The sequence below is a fragment of the Panthera onca genome, chromosome B1 (assembly GCF_046562875.1).
Source record: "Panthera onca isolate mPanOnc1 chromosome B1, mPanOnc1 haplotype 2, whole genome shotgun sequence".
NCBI lineage: Eukaryota > Metazoa > Chordata > Mammalia > Carnivora > Felidae > Panthera > Panthera onca.
The window spans coordinates 197,552,940-197,572,703 of NC_138342.1; the positions used below are offsets into that span (position 1 = coordinate 197,552,940).

At 38.9% G+C, this 19,764-nt stretch overlaps 1 protein-coding gene across 3 annotated transcripts in view; it reads left to right on the top strand.

The window, feature by feature from the left end:
* The window catches only part of GPM6A (glycoprotein M6A), a 352,146-nt gene extending 340,434 nt beyond the window's left edge, over positions 1 to 11,712 (top strand). For all 3 annotated transcript variants that reach the window (XM_060652845.3, XM_060652843.3, XM_060652844.2), the window contains 3 exons: positions 4,115 to 4,191; positions 4,750 to 4,815; positions 9,580 to 11,712. In XM_060652845.3, coding sequence (XP_060508828.1) covers positions 4,115 to 4,191; positions 4,750 to 4,815; positions 9,580 to 9,732 — 296 coding nt within the window. In that variant the 3' untranslated portion in view covers positions 9,733 to 11,712. The remainder of the gene's footprint in view (positions 1 to 4,114; positions 4,192 to 4,749; positions 4,816 to 9,579) is intronic.
* The last annotated feature ends 8,052 nt before the right edge of the window (positions 11,713 to 19,764 follow it).

Here is a 19,764-nt window from a genome sequence, read left to right on the forward strand (position 1 = left end):
GGGCACTATGCAGTTCATACACCTGTGGAATTTAAAGATGGTTAGTCCTATCAGGGTTGGCCATGTTTCAAAATTAGTCATGAAATAATTTGTCTTGGAATTTTAATTTTTAGTGCTTTCATAGTTATTTCTGTTGCTTTTCAATTATACGTACAGCAGTATAATGACGTTGAATGCATTAGGGATTTAGTTTAGTGAATTTGTTTCATAAATTGTTAACACTGGTCCCCATAATATCATCTAGATCCAGAATTTAAAACTGTGCTTTGTTAAACCCTGGTTGTTTGATGAAACTCCCTCGGGGCCAACCACAGGGAGAGAGTGGTCCAGAGCAGGTGGTGCTCTCCTCTTATCCTTGTAACCAACCTTCCCTCTCGTCTAGCACATCCACACTCTGAAACAGGAGCAGCTTGTTTTGATCTGATTTCCAGTAAAAGTTCATTTCACTTGCTTATTCATACTTCTGCCAGACAAATACTTGTTGAGCTTCTGTTATGTTTAAGCACTGCTCAGTTTTGAAAGACAAAAATCTCCATGTCAAAAAGTAAAAATCTACCTGTCGAGGGGAATTAGGTTACCAATGGAATGAAGATTACTAATCCGAAAACATGCTAATTGTCCTGGATGGTCTGGATGGGCCCCTGTAATCACAAGAGTCCTTAAAAGTGGAAGAGGCTGAAGAGAAGAAGTCAGAAGGAGATGGACCTCTGAAGAAAGGCACAGAGAGATGCAGTTTTGCTAACTAGGAGGGTGGAGAAAAGAGGCCAGGAGCCAAGGAATGTGGGTAGCCTACAGAAGCAAGAAAATGATACTTTAGATATTCTATCATCTTTAAAACTGGTAATGTAAATGGCAAATTCTTTGAAAATTAAGCATTTATATTTGCCAGTAGGGAGTTAATTTCTGATCACCCTTAAGGGTTCATAGCATCCTAATACCTGTTCATTCTGCTTCCCTCCACCTCTAGCTTGCAATTTCCTTCATAAGAATTTACATCCTGAGAAGTGGTGCTTCTGCTGTCCAGGAACCTCTAAGAGGCTTTCATTACTTCAATGATCAAAGTAACAGGAACTGTGCACACACATGAGGCATGATTTTCTCTGAAAGTTTTCCCTATTTCAGACATAACCAATTCTCAGAAAGCCAGAAGCATACTGCTTCTGTTTACACAGCTTAAAAGACATTAAAAAAAAAAAATAGGGGCGCCTGGGTGGCTCAGTCAGTTAGGTAGCTGACTCAATTTCAGCTCACTTCATGATCTCACATTTTGTGAGTTCGAGCCCCGCATCGGGCTCTGCACTCACGCCACGGAGCCTGCATGGGATTCTCTGTCTCCCTTTCTCTGCCCCTCCCCCCTGCCTCTCTCTCTCAAAAATAAATAAATGTTAAAAAAATATTTAAAAAAAAACAGAAGAACCTCAGGGCTGCAACTCTGACATCTCAAATTCTTACCGTTATCTCTCCTTGCAGTGCGTATCTTGCTGCTTCTCTTGTACAGCCCTAACTTGTTAACTCGTTTGTAAGAAACTGGAAATGTCATTGTGTACATACTTTAGTTAAGGACTTTTGTGCATCTGGTGGATAAAATATGTGTAAATGTATTCAGTATTTAGAAAAATTAGTAAATCTGAATAATATACTTAATTGGGGGTTAGGCCAATTTGGCCGTTCATCGACAGATCCGTGTGAATCAAAATAATCAAGTTTTCAGATTTGCACCGCAGCACATCTCAGATACACTTGCTCATTTTCATCGCTTCGTATTACACCAATGTGCATTTGCAAACTATACTTAATTTGTAATGTGTATATTTGTGATATGTGGTAGTTACATCACAAAATTATGGACTATATATTTTTTATATCAACATATATAGCGTCAGGAGTACTGGAGACTGAGTGGAAGGGTTGCGTTATATAATATTTTAAAGGTGACGGAGGAAGGCTTCACCGAATAGCTGTTATTGGAAAGATTTATAGAGTCATGGGAATATTCTTCGTGGAGGGAAGATTCAGGCAAAGTTACTAAGACGTCTGGGCGCCATGCCTGGTGTCTTCAACACACAGCAGAGAGGCCAGTGTGGCTGAAGTAGAACGAGAAAGCAGGGAGAACAGACGGAGATGGGTCTGGGGGAGTCGTGGCACTCCATGATGAACACATTGCAGGATGTCAAGTTTTAGAGACTTTTATTCTGAGGGAAGTAGTGAATATGGGAGGGTTTGGGCAGAAGATCCCCCTTTACAGTGTAGAAACATCGCTCTGGCCACCGTCAGGAGAACAGACTGTCTCAGGAGTGGAAGCAAGGAAGCCAGGTGACAGTCTTGCAGGAGCCCTGAGGGCCTGGCTGTTTTTTCAAGACGGGGACTGCAGAGCGCCCTGATGGGTGGGCGTGTGGGTTTGAGAGAAAAAGAGGCTTCAGGGAGGGACACACTTGTTGCCGGGACCCCGAAGAAGACCGACTTGCTGTCACATGAGCCCAGAAGCCTACAAGAAGAGCTCACCTGGGAGTGAGGCAAGCAAGGGAGGTCAGAGTTCACTTTCGAGGAGCTGCTTTTTAGAGACTTCTTAGGAATCTAAATAGAGCTGTCAGGTAAGAAATTGGTAAATGAGGCTTGACTTCAGGAGAGAGGTATGGAGCTGGCTGTCTGGATTTAGGAGCTGCTGGTAATACTTAGGAAGCTCTGACACTCAGTGAGATCAGCACGGGACAACGACGACCGAGGTGTGCGCACTGGGCACTCCCGGGAACCAGGTCCTAGAGAGAGGGGGCCCATGAGAATGGAAAGACGGAAGCAGGAGTCCGTAGGTTTGGGGAACCTAATGAAGCGAGCCTGAAGGAGAGGGGGCCATCAGCTGCCCCCCAGTGCTGCTGACTGGCCAGGAAGAGGAGAACGGAGTATTCATCTTTGGTTCTAATTATGTGTAGGTCATTGCTGAGAGTTGAGGCAAAATCTGCCAGGAGAGGGTTTAAGTAGAAAGGAAGAGAAGAGAATTGCGAGCAGTGAGCGTAGTCAGTGCTTTCTAGGAGTTTTGCTATAAAGGTGGACCAAGATCCAGGTGAGGAAATGCGTGCACAGCCTAGGTATCCCACCCGGATGAAGTCTGGGAAGATCGGCACAGACAAGGACGCCTACCAGGACGCTTCCTCAACGGTGATGAGTCTTAGGGAGTTCTGACTTCCCCTCCCCTATAGTGCCATCTGGGCAGAAAGGAAAGGTCACAGAGAATGGACTGCATTCAACGGACTAGCTCAAAGCCAGAATACGTGAATGTATACACATATTAAATTAAATAAAGAGCAGGCAGTGCTAAAACTTAGGTATTAGTTTGCTCAGAACTTGAGGGGTTTTTCTCCTTTATATGTATATATGTTTAACGCTTCAGTAGGTCTCAGTACAAAATCAGAGACCTGTTTTAGGATCATCTCGATCTCTCTTCTGTAAAATGAGATGTGTCGCGCTGTATCAACCATGTGCTTCCTAAAAATGCAAGACTCCTGCAAGCACTCCTAGATTCTGATTAAACAGTCCTGTGGTGCCATTCAGAAATACATATTTTTGATAATTTCCCAAGTGATTCTCATGCAGTGGATCCATAAACCAACTGGAGCAAGGGTGAATAGGAGTGAAATTATAGTATTTTTATTTTTCCTCCTAATAGCACTGTTTTCAATATTAGCAGAGAAAAATTAATCCTTTGGGCAATATGCTTTTATAGACTTGCCAGAAGCATTGTACCAGCAGAATAAATTTAGATCCAGACTTCAGCACAGTCTGGGACATAGTTATCAACATAATTGTGATGCCTACACCATTACAGTAATGGACCAAACCAATCAACTAGCCGCAATTGAATCTGTAGATCCGGTGGCAAGGTCCAATTGAATTCAGACTGAAAATGTTTTACGTCGCTTGCAGGCGAAATAGTTTTGATCTTCCATTCATAATTCTGTGTATAATTATTATCCAGCAATAAAAGCTGAGGAAGAATGTTTCCATTATACTATAGCACAAAATGGAACTTGCCTAGATTTTATCAGCATAAGATTCCTTTTCTCTCTCTGGGCTCTTGAAAACATTTATAAACTAAGCTATGATTTTCTCCATGTTGTAGGGATTGTAACAATTGGAGAGGAAAAGAAAATTTGCACCGTCTCTGAGAATTTCCTGAGGATGTGTGAATCCACTGAGGTAAATGTTTCTAAGCTGGTTATATCGTCCAAATTTTACCTTCCTTTGAAAAATATATAATTTGAAAAATATATCATTAAATCTGTATCAAATTGTCCCCTTTTTCTCTCAGAGGCAATTTTACTCACAGTGATGCTATGCAGGGGGACTGCAGAATGAATATGAATGAGGTGCTGTGTCCATTTCAGTACACATTATAACAAATATATTTTTTCTAGAAAGTACCATTTTAATGAAAGTTCAGCGTTTTTGCTGTTATATTTAAAAAGATTGAACGTAGCCTTATGTTGTTACAAGATCACGGGAAACCATCATTATTAATCAGGACCTCAACTTTGTAATAAAATTATATTGAAATGATGCAGTTGCCAAGATTTAAATAATTTGCAGGAGAAAAGATACTAGGATAATGTTTTTTGGATTGAGTAAGCGAGTTATCCTGAGTACACTCTTGTTAAAGATGGACAAAGTTCTTATTCGTCAGACAGCAGCAGTCCTGACCTCTCTTCTGCTTGTAATCCTGGCACGTGTTTTGATTCTCTGCGGTTTCCTTTGCAGCTGAACATGACCTTCCACCTGTTCATTGTGGCACTGGCTGGGGCTGGGGCAGCTGTTATTGCGATGGTAAGACCCCAGGGCTCTGAGGCTTGGTTTTTCAATTTGTATGAGAAAGCTATTTACTTGTAGAGATGAAATTTTGTCTCCCATCCTGAAGCCCACACGAATCCTATTTATTTTAATATCAGTAAAACAAAAGGGGGAGGGGGAAACAATGGGCCCATAAATAAGTGAAAAACAAGACTTCACCTGAAAAAGTATTGTCGCTACTATTGGGATAGTATTTGGCCAGCAGTTTAAGGATCCAAACACTCAATAATATTGGCAACATTAACAAAAATAAGTAAATTCATTAGCGTTGCAGATATTAGGTAACTGTTTAACATAAAAAATCCTCTCTTTGGGGTGCCTACGTGGCTCAGTCAGTTAAGCGTCCGACTTCGGCTCCGGTCACGGATCTCCCAGTTGGTGGGTTTGAGCCCCACGTGGGGCTCTGTGCTGACAGCTCGGAGCCTACAGCCTGCTTCAGATTCTGTGTCTCCCTCTCTCTCTTCCCCTCCCCTGCTCACGCTCTGTCTCTCTGTCTCTCTCTCTCTCTGTGTCTCTCAAAAATAAATACATGTAAAAAAAAAAAAAAAAAAAAGGAAAGAAAATCCTGTCTGTATCCTAGAGGTATTTATCAGTGTGAATTCGAAGTCCCCTAATCAATTGCTTGACTTACATTATCCTTTTCTCCTCCTTCTTTAAGAACATGAAAAAGCCACATTGAGTCACTTATGAAAAAAGAATTAACTTATTCTTCTTAACACAGACCTCGGTAGTTTTACTGTCATTTCTTTCACGTCTAATTTTGTCCAGAAATATTAAGCACAAGTTTTTAAAGTGAGGCTCATGCAGAGTTGGTAGGACTTCCTACCTCACTGTGGCGGCCGGTTTGCTCACTGGACTAGTAGACACCAACAGCGGGCAGATACCTGGAGCCTCGGTAATAGTTTTGCAGCCAAGCCCTTCAGTCCTGATTTCTGCATCCTTGTACACAAAATCATAGTCCAAAAATAAAGTAGTGTAGAACTCCAGAAGGTTCCCAGTAACCTCACAAATATAGCCAATGTGATATGCAAAAAATGAATTAGTTTGGTGCCAACATACGTTCTCATGTGTTGGCAAAAGGAACCCTTTTTAAAAAATGAGTGTTTTGAGGTGCCTGGGTGGCTCAGTTGGTTAAGCATCCAACTTTGCCTCGGGTCATGATCTCACAGTTCGTGAGTTCGAGCCCTGTGTCGGCTCTGTGCTGACAGCTCAGAGCCTGGAGCTTGCTTCGGATTCTGTGTCCCCCTCTCTCTCTGCCTCTCCCTCACTCACACTCTGTCTCTCTCTCTCTCAAAAATAAATAAACATTGAAAAAAAATTTTTTAGGGGTGCCTGGGTGGCTCAGTCGATTGAGGGTCCAACTTCGGCTCAGGTCATGATCTCACGGTGTGTGGGTTCGAGCCCCGCGTCAGGCTCTGTACTGACAGCTCGGAGCCTGGAGCCTGCTTTGGATTCTGTGTCTCCTTCTCTCTCTGCCCCTCCCCCACTTGTGCTCTGTCTCTCTCTGTATCTCAAAAACAAATAAGTGTAAAAATAATAAAATATTTTTTAAATGAGAGTGTTTTATCTCTTGTCAAAGAATAAAACTAGGGATGGGGCACCTGGGTGGCTCAGTCGGTTGAGCATCCAACTTGGGCTCAGTTCATGATCTCGTGGTTTGTGAGATCAAGCCCCACATCGGGTTTACTGCTGTCAGACTGTCAGTGCAGAGCCAGCGTCGGATCCTCAGTCCCCCTCTCTTTGCCCGTTCACTGCTTTCACTTTCCCAAAAATAAATATTTTTTAAGAAAGAATACAACGAAGAATAATCAGTGCTAAGGAGCTAATGAGCCATTTCCAGACTAGTATTTTTTAATGACTTTATGAACACTTATGTATTGAGATCTGATTCTGCTTTGCTAAAAATTATTTTTAAAAATAACAAAAAGTGACTGTCAGTGCTAAAGTGAGTTTTCAGACATTTTAATTTAATATCATACTAATTGTTCAACATTTTAGTTTGAGTATATCAACCTGTACATAGGAATTTTATTTCAGAATATGAGGTGCTTAATAAGATCATGTTGGCTAATTAATTGGAGGGATCAGAATGAAACAGTTAGCAAAGGCTTTATATTCTCAGCCTAAAATCAGTGCTTAAATATGCCCTGGGGAAGCATTACATGTTCTGGGCAGTGACGTTCCAAACACTCATGGTCCCAGGCGGCACCCAGCCTGACCGTGGGATAAGAGGAAACATCTGTTCGTACACACATTCCTGTGCGACGGATGATTATTAGGGACTTGTGCACATTCGAGTATGCAGTCATGTATTAGAGGTCTACCAAAGCACTTTTGGAAAGGAGGTATGTAATAGGGCATTTGTTCGCATTTGCTACCTATGTGTGTGAAAAATTCTGTGCAAAAATGCATGCCTTTTAGGCATACGTAGGTGAAAAGTACCTGTCTAAATGAATAGTGTTATTTAAATTTCCCTAAAAATGCTTACTCTGAAATGATTCTATTATCAAAAACATCTCATGATTATAGATATTTAGGTATTATGTATTTCTTAAGGAATCTGTGCTTCACAGGAATTTAGGCATTAAGTTATATATAAACTTTATATCAAGCTGCAAGTATTTAGGATATTATGTTTTAAGTACTAAGCATCCTTTTGGATACCTAAATATATGCCAAGCATAAGTTCCTTAAGAAATACATAACACCTAACTATTGATTGACATCAGTACATATTTCCAGTTTATTAGCTCTGATAATAGTTTAGGTTTTAGGAGACAGGGATCCTATGACAATAATTACTGCTTCTGTTCCTGGTACTAACACTATTACCAATAATACTGTTATTAGCTAATATTTCTTTAAACTCACTCTGTTGAAAGCACTGTCAAATGCTTAAATCCACGAATACATTCAGTAGTCGTAATATAGCAACGGTCATTAACTTCATCCCGAACTCTTGCAACGCTCAAACTATACCACTGTCATTATTTCCACTTTAGAGATGAGAAAATGGAGATAAATTCTTCTCTACTAAAATACTTAAAACATCATCCAGGATTTAAGGCAAAGATCATGAGGATTTGTACGAAAACTAACACGTGATCCACTCCATTATTTTTCAGAGAGGTTAGAAAGTTAGGTAGATATTAGCAGATGTGGTTCACGTGGCCTTGCATCAGGGCCAGGGACCGCTGCTCACCTCCCGAGGGACAGTAACAAGCCTGGCAGCTTGTGTTCTCCTAAGATGAGAGGGAATGTCTAAAGACCTACTGAAAAGTGTCAGTTTCTGAACCTGAATGACTCAAGCTCTTTTGAGTATTTCACTCATACATATTTGATAATAGTTTAGGGGCCATATTTTCTCAGACTTCAAAAGGAAATTTTTCGTACATCTAAAAATATACTTATTCATGTGAAACATATATTAAGTACTTGCTTCTTGCTAAACACTCTGCACAGCCCTTGGTATTTTCACAGCAACAACAGCAGAGTGCCACATCAATTTGGTTATGTATAGAAACTGTTCAGTCTGCATGTATGTAGTGATGGAGCTTTTCACTATGAAAGTGACACAGAGTAAAAAGATAGAACCCACTGCTCTTTCTTGCATGTGGCTTACAATTTCCACTAAACAAAATGCAAACTTTCAGAGGAAATAGAACATTCTGGAACTTCTTATTGGTGTGCATCTTTTCCCATATTGCCGTGTCAAAACTCATTTTTTTTTCTATTGCCTATTGACTACCTTAACCTACTGCAATAGTGCCCATTTAGAACTGACTTTGTATTTTTTACGTCTGCACTTTGCTAAAACTAACCTACCTGCTGTCTTTCGGCGTACTCCTGGCTAATCAAAATTTTAGTGTTCCATTTTACTAAATTATGGGTAAAATATTGCCTACCCTTTAAAATTTAGATCAAGGAAAGCATGAGCAACTCAGTTTCTCTTTCATATTCATCCACTGAAATCCATCATTTGGAAAACTGCCTTCCCTCCCCTGTGGCCCAAGAGTGAGGGAAAGAAGGAAAAACAAACAGGTAATCTCCTAGCTGAGTCCATTCAGGTCAAATCAGGACCTTCATTACTTGAGTAACTTCATTACTCGAGAAAGATCAGGAGTTTCTTTTAGAACATGGCGCTCTGTTGTGAATGAAAACATACAACATCCATGGGACCCAATGCTTGCTCTCTTGTAGTGTACAGGCTAAGGGAAACTACAAAATTCAGCATATGGAAAGTTAACTTGATAATTCAATCCACAGGTTTATCTTGGGGGTTCCATGGTCCCTTTTGCTGTTGCATAGCAGGCAATAATATATCCTCCCATTAATTCAAAGTTGTCTAGACTCAAACTGTGTAAGTGACTCTTTTCTGTTATGGATTGGAAAACGTAGGTACACGAACATGAAACGTATAATCTTTCGGTTTGGGTAAATGAGGACAGAATGGACAGGAAATATCACAGAAAGATTAAGAATCAACCTTGGATACTCCAGAACTGAAAAAAGAAAAAGAGTTACTGAAAGGAAGGGAGCTGAGAAAACACTGTCATACAGTTGGAGACACGAGCAGGGATAATATAATTATTGATTCTGTCACCATAGAAATTTTGCTTCTGTTTTATGAGCAAACATATTCTATATAAGTCTGTAACTTGAATATTTCTTCCCTGGTAGCAAGGTGCGTTGAAGACATTGAACAGCCTTCCAGTATAAATTATTTCTGTCTTTGATTAGGTCCACTACCTTATGGTTCTGTCTGCCAACTGGGCTTACGTGAAAGATGCCTGCCGGATGCAGAAATATGAGGACATCAAGTCCAAGGAGGAGCAAGAGCTTCATGACATCCACTCTACTCGCTCCAAAGAGCGACTCAACGCATACACATAAATAAGCCCTTCCAGTCCTTTCTGCCATTCAGATGCATTGGTGTTTAACTAAGGGCCATCCAACCATCCAACCTTTTGAAAAATAAAATACAGAAGTGCTTCTCATCAATGATATGTAGGGTGACTTATGAATCACCTGAACACAATCCTTTGTTGTTGAGCACCTGGTTTCCTAATTTGTTAAATTGGTGTGATCAGATCTCTTCTACAAGCTCCTATCCAGCCTTTTCCTTTTTTCAGTTTCTCAAACTCACTTAATAATTGCGTAAGATTGAAGATACTAACATTGTCACATGCAGAGATGTCTTTGATTTTTAACCACTCCCCATGTGTTAATACATAACACCTTTTGCATTATTTCTTATGTTTTGAGAAGAAAAATAGCTTTTTATACTTTTTAGTTTTGATTTCGGTAACTAGTTTAACTACAGGTAACCTTCAAAGGGACCACTGTACATTATGAACACTAGACAGAGATGGTACCATGATGACTCTTCTTGTAATATGGAAATCCTGTCTGGAGGTCCGGGACCACGTCACTACAGGCCCTGGTTCATGTTCTCATCAATCTAAGGTGCAATTTCTAAATTTGTAAGAGTAGGATTAAAAAAAAAAAAAAAGTGCTTCTTATCTTTGTTAACATTGTATTTTTTTCTTGATGTACTTAAAAGGTATTTCTCTCTGATTACTCATGTTTCTGTTGTGAGCACGTAGAAACAGTGACGCTAATGCATGGCTAGCTGCCTTTTTAAGATTGTGACACCAGACTTACCTTTTCAAGTTTAGTATAGAGACAATTTTAATGGAAATGACTACTGTGAACTATTGAAGAATGACCTCTTTGTGATTTAAGCTGTGGCTGGATTGGAACTTTTAATATGCTAATGTGGAACATTAATTACCTTTATGAAGGTGGTATATTAAAAATAAGCACACTAACCCCTCGGAAGTTGTTTTACCTACTTTCAAATGTTTTAACGGATTGCACCTCTGTAAACTATCCCTCCGATGTATATGATATATTTGAAAAGGCTTCCATTAATATAATAGTTTTGCTTGCAGCCTTCCGATCTATGTTGGTTTACCTGTAGTGTTTTTTAAAGTGTGGTCAGCGGCCACTATAGAATGTATCCCTCCCGAGTGTAGTGATATATCTGTGTTTTTATTTGAAGTCATTTTAACCAAATGTTCATTCATAATCATTTATAAGAAGTACCTATATCAAATGAATAAAAAAAAAAAGCAATCAGTATTACTGGACCAAAATTGGTGTTTGTTTTAACCTTGACTCTTCTTTTGATTATTTCTAATGCTACAAGAATGCTGTAAAGTGTCTTTTACAATGATGTAGCCCTGACAAGACATTTTTGTCAGTGTATAAAAATTAGGTAGTATTGTGCACTGATTTGACCATTGTGAAATCTTTTCTCAGTGTAAGTGCATTTCTAATAAAATTTATGAGTGAAACAATCTTTGTACAATGACCACTCATGCATCATCCGTAATTTTACAAGTTCTTGTAGTAGGTAGAGGGGTATTATTAGGGTTATCTGTGGCATGATTATGCATTCTGTAGTATAATTTAATTAATTTGGGGTTTTGCTTCTTTTCTTTTTTTTACACGTAGATTATCTTACTGGTTCAACATTTTTTCTGATATAGGCAGTATTACAGATATTCAGCAAAAGTATTAATGGGCTTCTTTAAAATTCTATATTATAGTGTTTCAGTTCTGTGTCTTAACAGTTTGTGATGATTTTTACAACTGTCTTTTAAACTTATGTAATGATGTTGATGCTTTTGGCTTTTTTTTTTCCTGGTATTAGAGTTTGTATTTTCACAAAGAGTGCTTTGTAGCAGGCATTACAATTAATCTGTTTTGTACATAAATGTGCCAACAGCTCGATGGTGGCGTTTTTGAAATGTAGAACGAAGTGCTTGCAAAATGTAATAAATACACTTGTGTACTTTGTGTACTTATTATTAGTTTCTGCAGTGTGGTTTTTTGTGTGTGTTTTTCTTTGTTTTGTTTATTCCTCTCTCCTCTGTGTGTACCCTCTTTCCAGATGCAATGGACACTGTCGTTGTAGGATGCTTATGACCTCAGTTGAGCTGACCTAACCCTGAACTGAAAATTCTTTGCGTGACATAGAGCATAGAAAAGCCAGAGGGTTGGGGAGAGGGCAAAGGTGGAAAGATTTCGGAGGCCATTTGGTTTAGCAAATGATAACGATGCCCAACTTCCGCTATTTCCTTGCCTAATTTCTATTGTTTTGTGTTTTCTTTAGACCTTCATAAACTAATAGAGACACAAAAAAGGCTAATTCAATTCAGAAAGAAAAATGATTTCTTGGTTCGCTTCAAACTATCAAGGTGAGAGCAATTAAATGGAAAAAATATATATATTTTCTAGGCTTTTTGTTTGTTTTGGTTGTAACTTCTTCTGGCCAAACTAGAAGTGATGGCAAATTAAAAATAATAAGATAGTGATCAAATAAAAATCTTAATTTTCACAAGACCTAAGTAATTGTATTAGTCTTCAATTATTTATGTATTATTATGAATGGCGACTTAAAAATGTCATGCACTTACATTACAAGTATCTACGGTAATTATAAGCAGATCTGGACAAAATGTCTTACGTTTTAAATAGTCACTTTTAAGACAATAAGAAAATAATCGTGTATCTAAATCTTATTAGATGACAATTTTTATTCTTTTCAGGGTTTATGGAATTCTTAAAATAGCAAGAAGAAAATAAAGAATTATATGTTAAAGATTATCAGCATGAACAAAAATTCTATGCAATAATATTTTTATTTGTTTCAATGTTTGTTTTTGAGAGAGAGAAAGTACAAGCTGGGGAGGAAGAGAGAGAGAGAGAGAGATTGAGAGAGAGAGAGGCAGAGGATCCAAAGCAGGCTCCATGCTGTCAGCACAGAGTCCGAGGTAGGGTTTGAACTCACGAACCTTGAGATTGTGATCGGAGCCCAAGCCCAATGCTTAACCTACTGAGCCACCCAGGTGCCCCACATAATAATGGTTTTCAAAGAAACCGATCACTGTGAGATAATTATATGTTTTGAAAACTTAGAAGTCCATTTCTGTTTGTGAAAATACACATTTATCCTTAATTTCCCTTTGGGCATTTTTTATCTCCTAGCTTTTTTGGGCTATAATTGACAAATCAGCCCTTTGGAATGTATAAAGCTAATGTGAAGACCAAGGAAATTACTCACTTTGAGAAGAAAATGTGTGTTGGCCAGCTTTGGCTTGGGTGAAATCCGTTTACTTCTTGATGTTAAAACTTAGAAATTGCAGATTCTGATTTATTCACCCAAAGGTCAAGTAAAGTTGTCTTGGGTTTTAGTTTTGCCTTTTAGATGAAACAGAAAGGTATCATCTTAAAGTATGTTCCATCCAAGTAACTCAGTAGTTTACGTGTGCTTAACGTGATGAAACTTGATTGAGAAACACTCTTACGTTCTGTGAGCTTTTCAGACAGCAGATCATTTGAAGCCTGTGGAGGCAATCCTACAATGTACTGGCTCAAATATGACCTTCTTCCTACTGACTTAAGTAAAACCCCCGCACCTTGAGTGTTTTCTCACAGAAGCAAGTTTTACCTGTTTGATCATTTTAGATTCTTTTGCTCTTTTCCACAAAATTCCAGCATAGCTGAATATTGGAAAGAACTTAGAAAATGCAATACGTTGAATTGTTAAATTCATTATTAAATGAATTAATGAAATAAAATATTAAATGAAATAATACCGAAATGAAATAAAATTTACCTAGACCACTGTATTTTTTTAAGTTCATTTATTTATTGAGAGAGACAGAGAGAGAGAGAGAGACAGAGAGAGAGAATCCCACGCAGGCTGCACACTGTCAGCACAGAGCCTGACACAGAGCTCGATCTCACAAACCATGAGATCATGACCTGAGCCAAAATCAACAGTGAGATGCTTAACCGACTAAGGCACCCAGGTGCCCCTAGACCACTGTATTTCTAACCCGTGGAACCCCCTACAGAAGGAAACATCAAACAAAATGAAACAAGTAGACGATGGGAGGATACAAAATAGGAAAGAGAAGAGATGCAAAAAATTCTGCTATTATACTTGGACTAAGAGGGAGAAAGAAAAGAGCAGAGTTGTTGGAAGATATATATTGCCTGGGGGTGGGGGAGTGGAATTTTTGGAAAGTAAAAAATACAAAAACCTAAGATCAGTCCAAGTAACAGCCTACAAAATTAAAAATATGTATATGAAAAGTATTTGCGGCCATAGCTATTATTTTCTTCGGCACTGTGTGCCCTCCACTCGATGCACTTGAGCAAACACCCTCACCCTTCTGGCCTTGTAGAATGGAACACATCTTCCCCAACAGCTGAGGTCCAGGCTCTAGAGGAGCTGATCCCACGAAGTTGCCCAACTTTGCTGCTCTGATTAGAAAACAGGAACACTGTTTGGCTTAAAAAAAAAAAAAAAAGTGTTGCAATCTATTTGCCTTTTTGTTGTTTCAACAATTATTTTTGTCTCTTGGGGGCTGCCCTGATGGGGACGGTGGTATCCCAGGACAGCTCCAACTCTGTGAGTCAACCCCTCTGAAATGTGGACCTTGTAGGTAAGCCCCAGACTTCTTGTATTGATTTTTTCAGCATGCCTAGAAAGTCTGATACTTTTTTCTCAGAAGGATTTGCACAAGTGTCACAAATAAACCCCCACGTTGACATTCATTTGTTAGTTGACATGGCAGAGAAGGCTCAGTTACAGGATCCGATAGAAATCTAGTGATAAAATAAAAAAATTCATGACCTACTTCTGTGCTATCTATCAATGAGTGTTTAGAATTGGCAAGTTTCTTGAGTTTTTTTTAGATCTTTTTTCAGTTTTTTACCACTGACATTGATGAATCTCTATACAAAATGTGTTAATTGCTTTGAAATCTCACATAAGCAGGCATACAGTATAATCTCTTCGATCAAACTGAAAGACACGATGCCAACCTACCCCTCCAATAGAAAGGAGAGGATTCTCAGGAACAAGAAATGGATTTTGAGGAAGTATGACATCATTTAGAGGAAAGATTTAATAATCCAGCAGAATTACTTTCACACAACTGAAAGAGCTGCCTCTTTCTGAACTTGCCATAGTCCTCCAGCCTCCAGGTTATAAGCTACATTCGCTTTTCTCTCTGTACACGATATTCACAATGTTTACTGTATTCCTCGTCTTTCTCGGTGCTTCATTTGTGCAAACCGTGGGGTCAGGTCTTCAAGAGAAAAAGCAATGTCCTGCGTGAGAACTGAATGCTATCAGGCTAGTAGTCTTCCTGAATGACGCCTTTCTGGTCTTAAAATAATTACACTTTTCAAAAAGCCCCCTTGGTCATACCTAGTCCCTACTACACCTGGTAGATTAGAGGCAGCAATGTAACAAATGCGAATGATGTAAAAGCCACATTGTAAACACACAGGTATGGTCTTTATAAAGTCAGCACAATTAATTTTAGAATTTTTTTTCCCCTGACTTCTTAATTTTCACTCCCTAATATCCAAGATCATCAGGTACCTTCTACATTTCCATGAGTAGGATATCTATTGAGTCATATAATAAGTATAAACTTAATGCTTGAAGTAACAATAAAAAGTGCCCGGCTAAGCCAAGCGTAGACTTCAGATATTAAAGTGACACCCTGACAAATCAGTTACAGGGTCACTTCTTACTTTCTCTCCTCCAATGGTTTTGCCCCCTGCCCCCACTCCATGTACTCAATTTCTAGAACTTAACAATTTCCAATAACTGCATACCATGTACATCTTAAGTTTTATGCATTCCATTTCCAACTTCTGTTTGCTGCTTTTGCTGCTAACTTACCCCCTCAGGACCATCTATTTATTGACCTCCTACGTTTTACAAACCTCACTCCCCTTATGTCATCAGGCTTCTCCGTCACTTGCTTATATTACATGGTCCATCATTGGGATCCCTCCCTAGGCAAGTCCTCCTCACCTCTGACCCTCTGTTTTCCTTCAACTCACACACTAATATGCCAGCCTTGGTTTAATTCATCCATCTGTCCACTTTTGAACCTGCATAGCTAAACATCAAGAAAAACACAGCCTGACCAATCTCACCCATGTTTAGATGAGCCCTCAGAACTGTCAATAGATTGGCTCCATTTTTTTTTTTTCTAGAACAAGGGTTGACAACACTTTCAGTAAAAGACCACATAGTGAATATTTTAGGTTTTGTGGACCGTGAGGTCTTTGTTGCAACTTTCTAGCTTTGACAGTGTAGTGCAGGAACAAGCAATTGGAATATGTAAATAAATGGTCAGAGCTGTGCTCCAATAAAGCTTTGTTTATGGCAACAAAGAGTTGCCCATATTTAGCCGGAAGGCCATAGTTTGCTGACTCCTGGGCTAAGCATTCACTGTTCTACATTCCCTAGGTGGTTACTATATCATAGCTTTCTTTTATCAAACTTCCTTATCAACCACTTTCTTTCCATTCACAGAGTTAGAGTTTGCTTCCTGTTTCAGAGAGAAATGAGAAACAATCAGGAAAACATGTCCCTAATTTCCATCACTATTAATTTGTTTGTATTAATATGCATAATCTGCTTTTTCTCTTTTTAATGTGAATGAATGACTCATTTCTCAGGCCAAACACACTTGATATATTCAAGATCCCATCTTCTGTACCTACTCAAGGGTAGGCATCACGCCAGCAAATTTTCCCTCTCTTCAACCTCTCCTGAATCATCAATTTTTCACTCTCTAATGGCTCATTCTGATCTGAAAGCAAGCAAACAACAATAACAATAGAAACCAAATCACCTCTCTTGATTCCTCATCTATCTACATCCAGCCTCTGTCTCTGTTCTCCTTTACAGCTTATCTCTTTGAAAGACCTGTACAATTACCTCCTATTACTCCCCTATCATTTTATCTTAACTCCCTTACTGTCAGTCCCTTGCAAACAACACTCCATGGAAATTAGCCTTGTCAGGGTGACAAATGTCCTCCAGATTTAGATTGCTAAATCAAATCCGATGCTCTGTTCTTAAGTATCCATTCACTCTCTATTGAATATTTATTGAGCCTACACTACAGCCAGTTATCCTTCTAGTCACTGGGATATAGCAGTGCATAAAATATAAAAAAACCTTTGTCTTTTGTGACTTATACTCTGATGCAGGGAAACAGACGCTAATAAAAAAGAATTCAGATGTATTTTTGAGATGAGAGATGCCACAGAAAATAACAAATCCTGTAAGCCGCTTAGAGTGTTATAGGGTTGGGCTGGGGTGGAGAGTCTTCAGAAGTCTTACTAAAAAGATAGCATTTGAGTCAAGACATAAAAGAGTTGAGAGAGTAGGTCGTGTAGCTGTCTGGGAAGGAACATTCTGAGCAAATGGAATCATAGGGAAAAGATCCTTACTGGAAATAGCAATGGAACCAGTATGGGTGAACAAAGGGAAAATAATTAAGCGAGGGAATGAGAGGACAGATTGCTTAGGACCTTGCAAGCCATTGGCCTCTTCTTGCTCAACTTGTGAGTGGCATTTGGCACAGTTGATCAATCCCTCCAATTTGATGTGTGTTCCTCAAGTGGATTTCAGGAGGCTCACGCTCTTGGTTTACCTACCAGCTCTCTGGCTCTGCCTTTCTTAATGTCCTTGTCTTAATGTCCCCATCTCTTAGTAAACAGCCTCTAATCTCATGGCTGGAAATGCCTCCTATAAACTGATGGCTTGAAATTGATCTTCTCCGTCCATAATCTTCCTCTGAAATCCAGACTCGTTTATCCCAAGAATATCGACTTACTCTCCAGGCTAACAGATGCCTCAGATTTTAACAGGTGCCGAATTGCAGATCTGATCTTGTCCCCATAAGTTGCACCTTCTCTGCTTCAGGAAAGAAAGTCCATACTTCAGCTTCCTCGGACCCAAATACTAGACTCCATTCTTGACTCTCTCTTCCAAATGTGTCCAGAATAAGACCTTCGTGGCTTCCACTAATCAAGAGACCGTTGTTTCTTGCCTTGATTATCAGAAGACCTTACTGACTGGTATTCTGGCTTCTGCCCCGTTCCTCCCTTTCCAACAATCTTGGCTCAACTCAGCAGTCCAAACAATCCTCTTAAAAACTGAGACAAATCAGGTCACAACCTTAGAACCATCCCTTTAAAGCACTGGGTACCTTAGAAGACTGTCATCAGTTCAAGGCTTGCCTGGGTGGGATCCCCTCTGTGCTTACTCACCCCCACTGCTGTCAGCAGGATTCAGTTCTCACTGGACTATGCCCTGACACCTCACCTCCCCGCAAGCTATTGAGGGAAGTGCTCTGCATCTTTGTTCGGATGGTGGTTAGGTGAACACACACACATTTGTCAAAATGAATGAACCTGTACACCTAAATCCATGAACTTCATTTTGTGTGCATTGTGTGTCGTGATGATACCTCAATTAAAAATCAGATTAAAGAAAATCAACATTAAGAGAAGAAACATGCCGATTCTTGAGAACGGCTGTCTGCATTCATGTCTTGTTTCTGTCATTATGATCTCGGAGAAGGTAGTAGTCTCTTTTTGTTTCAGTTTCCACATCTGTAAAACTGAATTTGGGATAAAAAGCGTACCCATTTCATAAAGATTTGCAGAATAATCCGTGTGAGGTAACTGAGAGATGGTGACATCATTATATTACTGTACATCTCAAATAGGAAATTATGTCAACATGGTCAGGATTTGGTGGCTGAAAAGGACTGTATAGATCATTTGTTAATTTCTCATTTATACAGAAATAGAGTCAGAAACATTAAGTAAATTGCCCAAGAGCATAATAATAATTTATTTAACAACCTTGGACTGTATCTCAGGCTTTCTGTTATGATCACCTGAAGGTAGCTGAAATGGGGAACATCATACTTTTTTTCTGGGACTTCTACAGGACTTTGGGCTGAATGCTTCACAGTGAATATGAAGCCCTCAGTAAAAATAAAAAAAAAAATTAAAGGCACAATATAACTAATATATTAAACTGAAGACAGCCTGTTTCATATTATAAGTATTTTCATCGACATCTGCCCAAATGATAATGTTAGCAGTTTACCATTTTCCCATCTTGTTCACGAAAAAAAGGGGAATCTATGTGTTTACAATCCTATGCTAGAAAACAAGACAGTTGGCCTCCTATCACAGTCTTTTTGTAAAACCAATGTTTTAAAATTAGTCCTATTAAAATGGCAAATTTTTTATATAAAAATAGAATACCAGTATTTGAAAGAAAGAACTCCTTCATTGTGTGGTACTTCCAATAATAATATTCTGTGAGAGAGTTTGCAAATGATTACAACCTCATTTGGTTGTATTAATCTCAGGTGATTGTATACCAGGGGGTCTATCTTCATTTTTACTTTTTAAAAATTTCATATTTCGTATTTCAGCCCTTAGATTCAAAAACATCACAAAGGCATAGAAAAAGCCCTATGTCTTGGATGGAAACCCTTGTGTACTTAGGGGAGTCTCATAATTTCAGATTTTTCATTATAAAGAAATAGCCTAAACCTCAAAACGAACATTTCCAGTGACGATGAGTGAATTCCGATGGAAATATGAGTTAGCATATTTCTGATGCGTGTGTAACATAATTTTAAATGGAAGTGTGTGTTTTTAACCCTTTTTATCCTTCTTATTTCAAGATGCCACTGTCAGAACTCAAAGGCACGGTAGGTCTGTATCTACCCTGTACTTTGAAATAGGCTCACACTCTTTCCAGGTCATTTTATTATGGGAGCTCAACCTCTATGATCATATATATATATTTTTTTCTTCTGTATTGTCATCATATCTAAAACTTCTATAACTCTTTTGATTTAAAGGTCCTGAGACATTTTTCATCATTTTTTGTAATTATTTTCTAGAATTTATATCCTAGGTAACAGACTCTAGTGACTTCCAATGACCTGCTGTAGTATAATTTTGTAACTGATTTGAGAATGCAAACCCATAGATAGAAGGTTA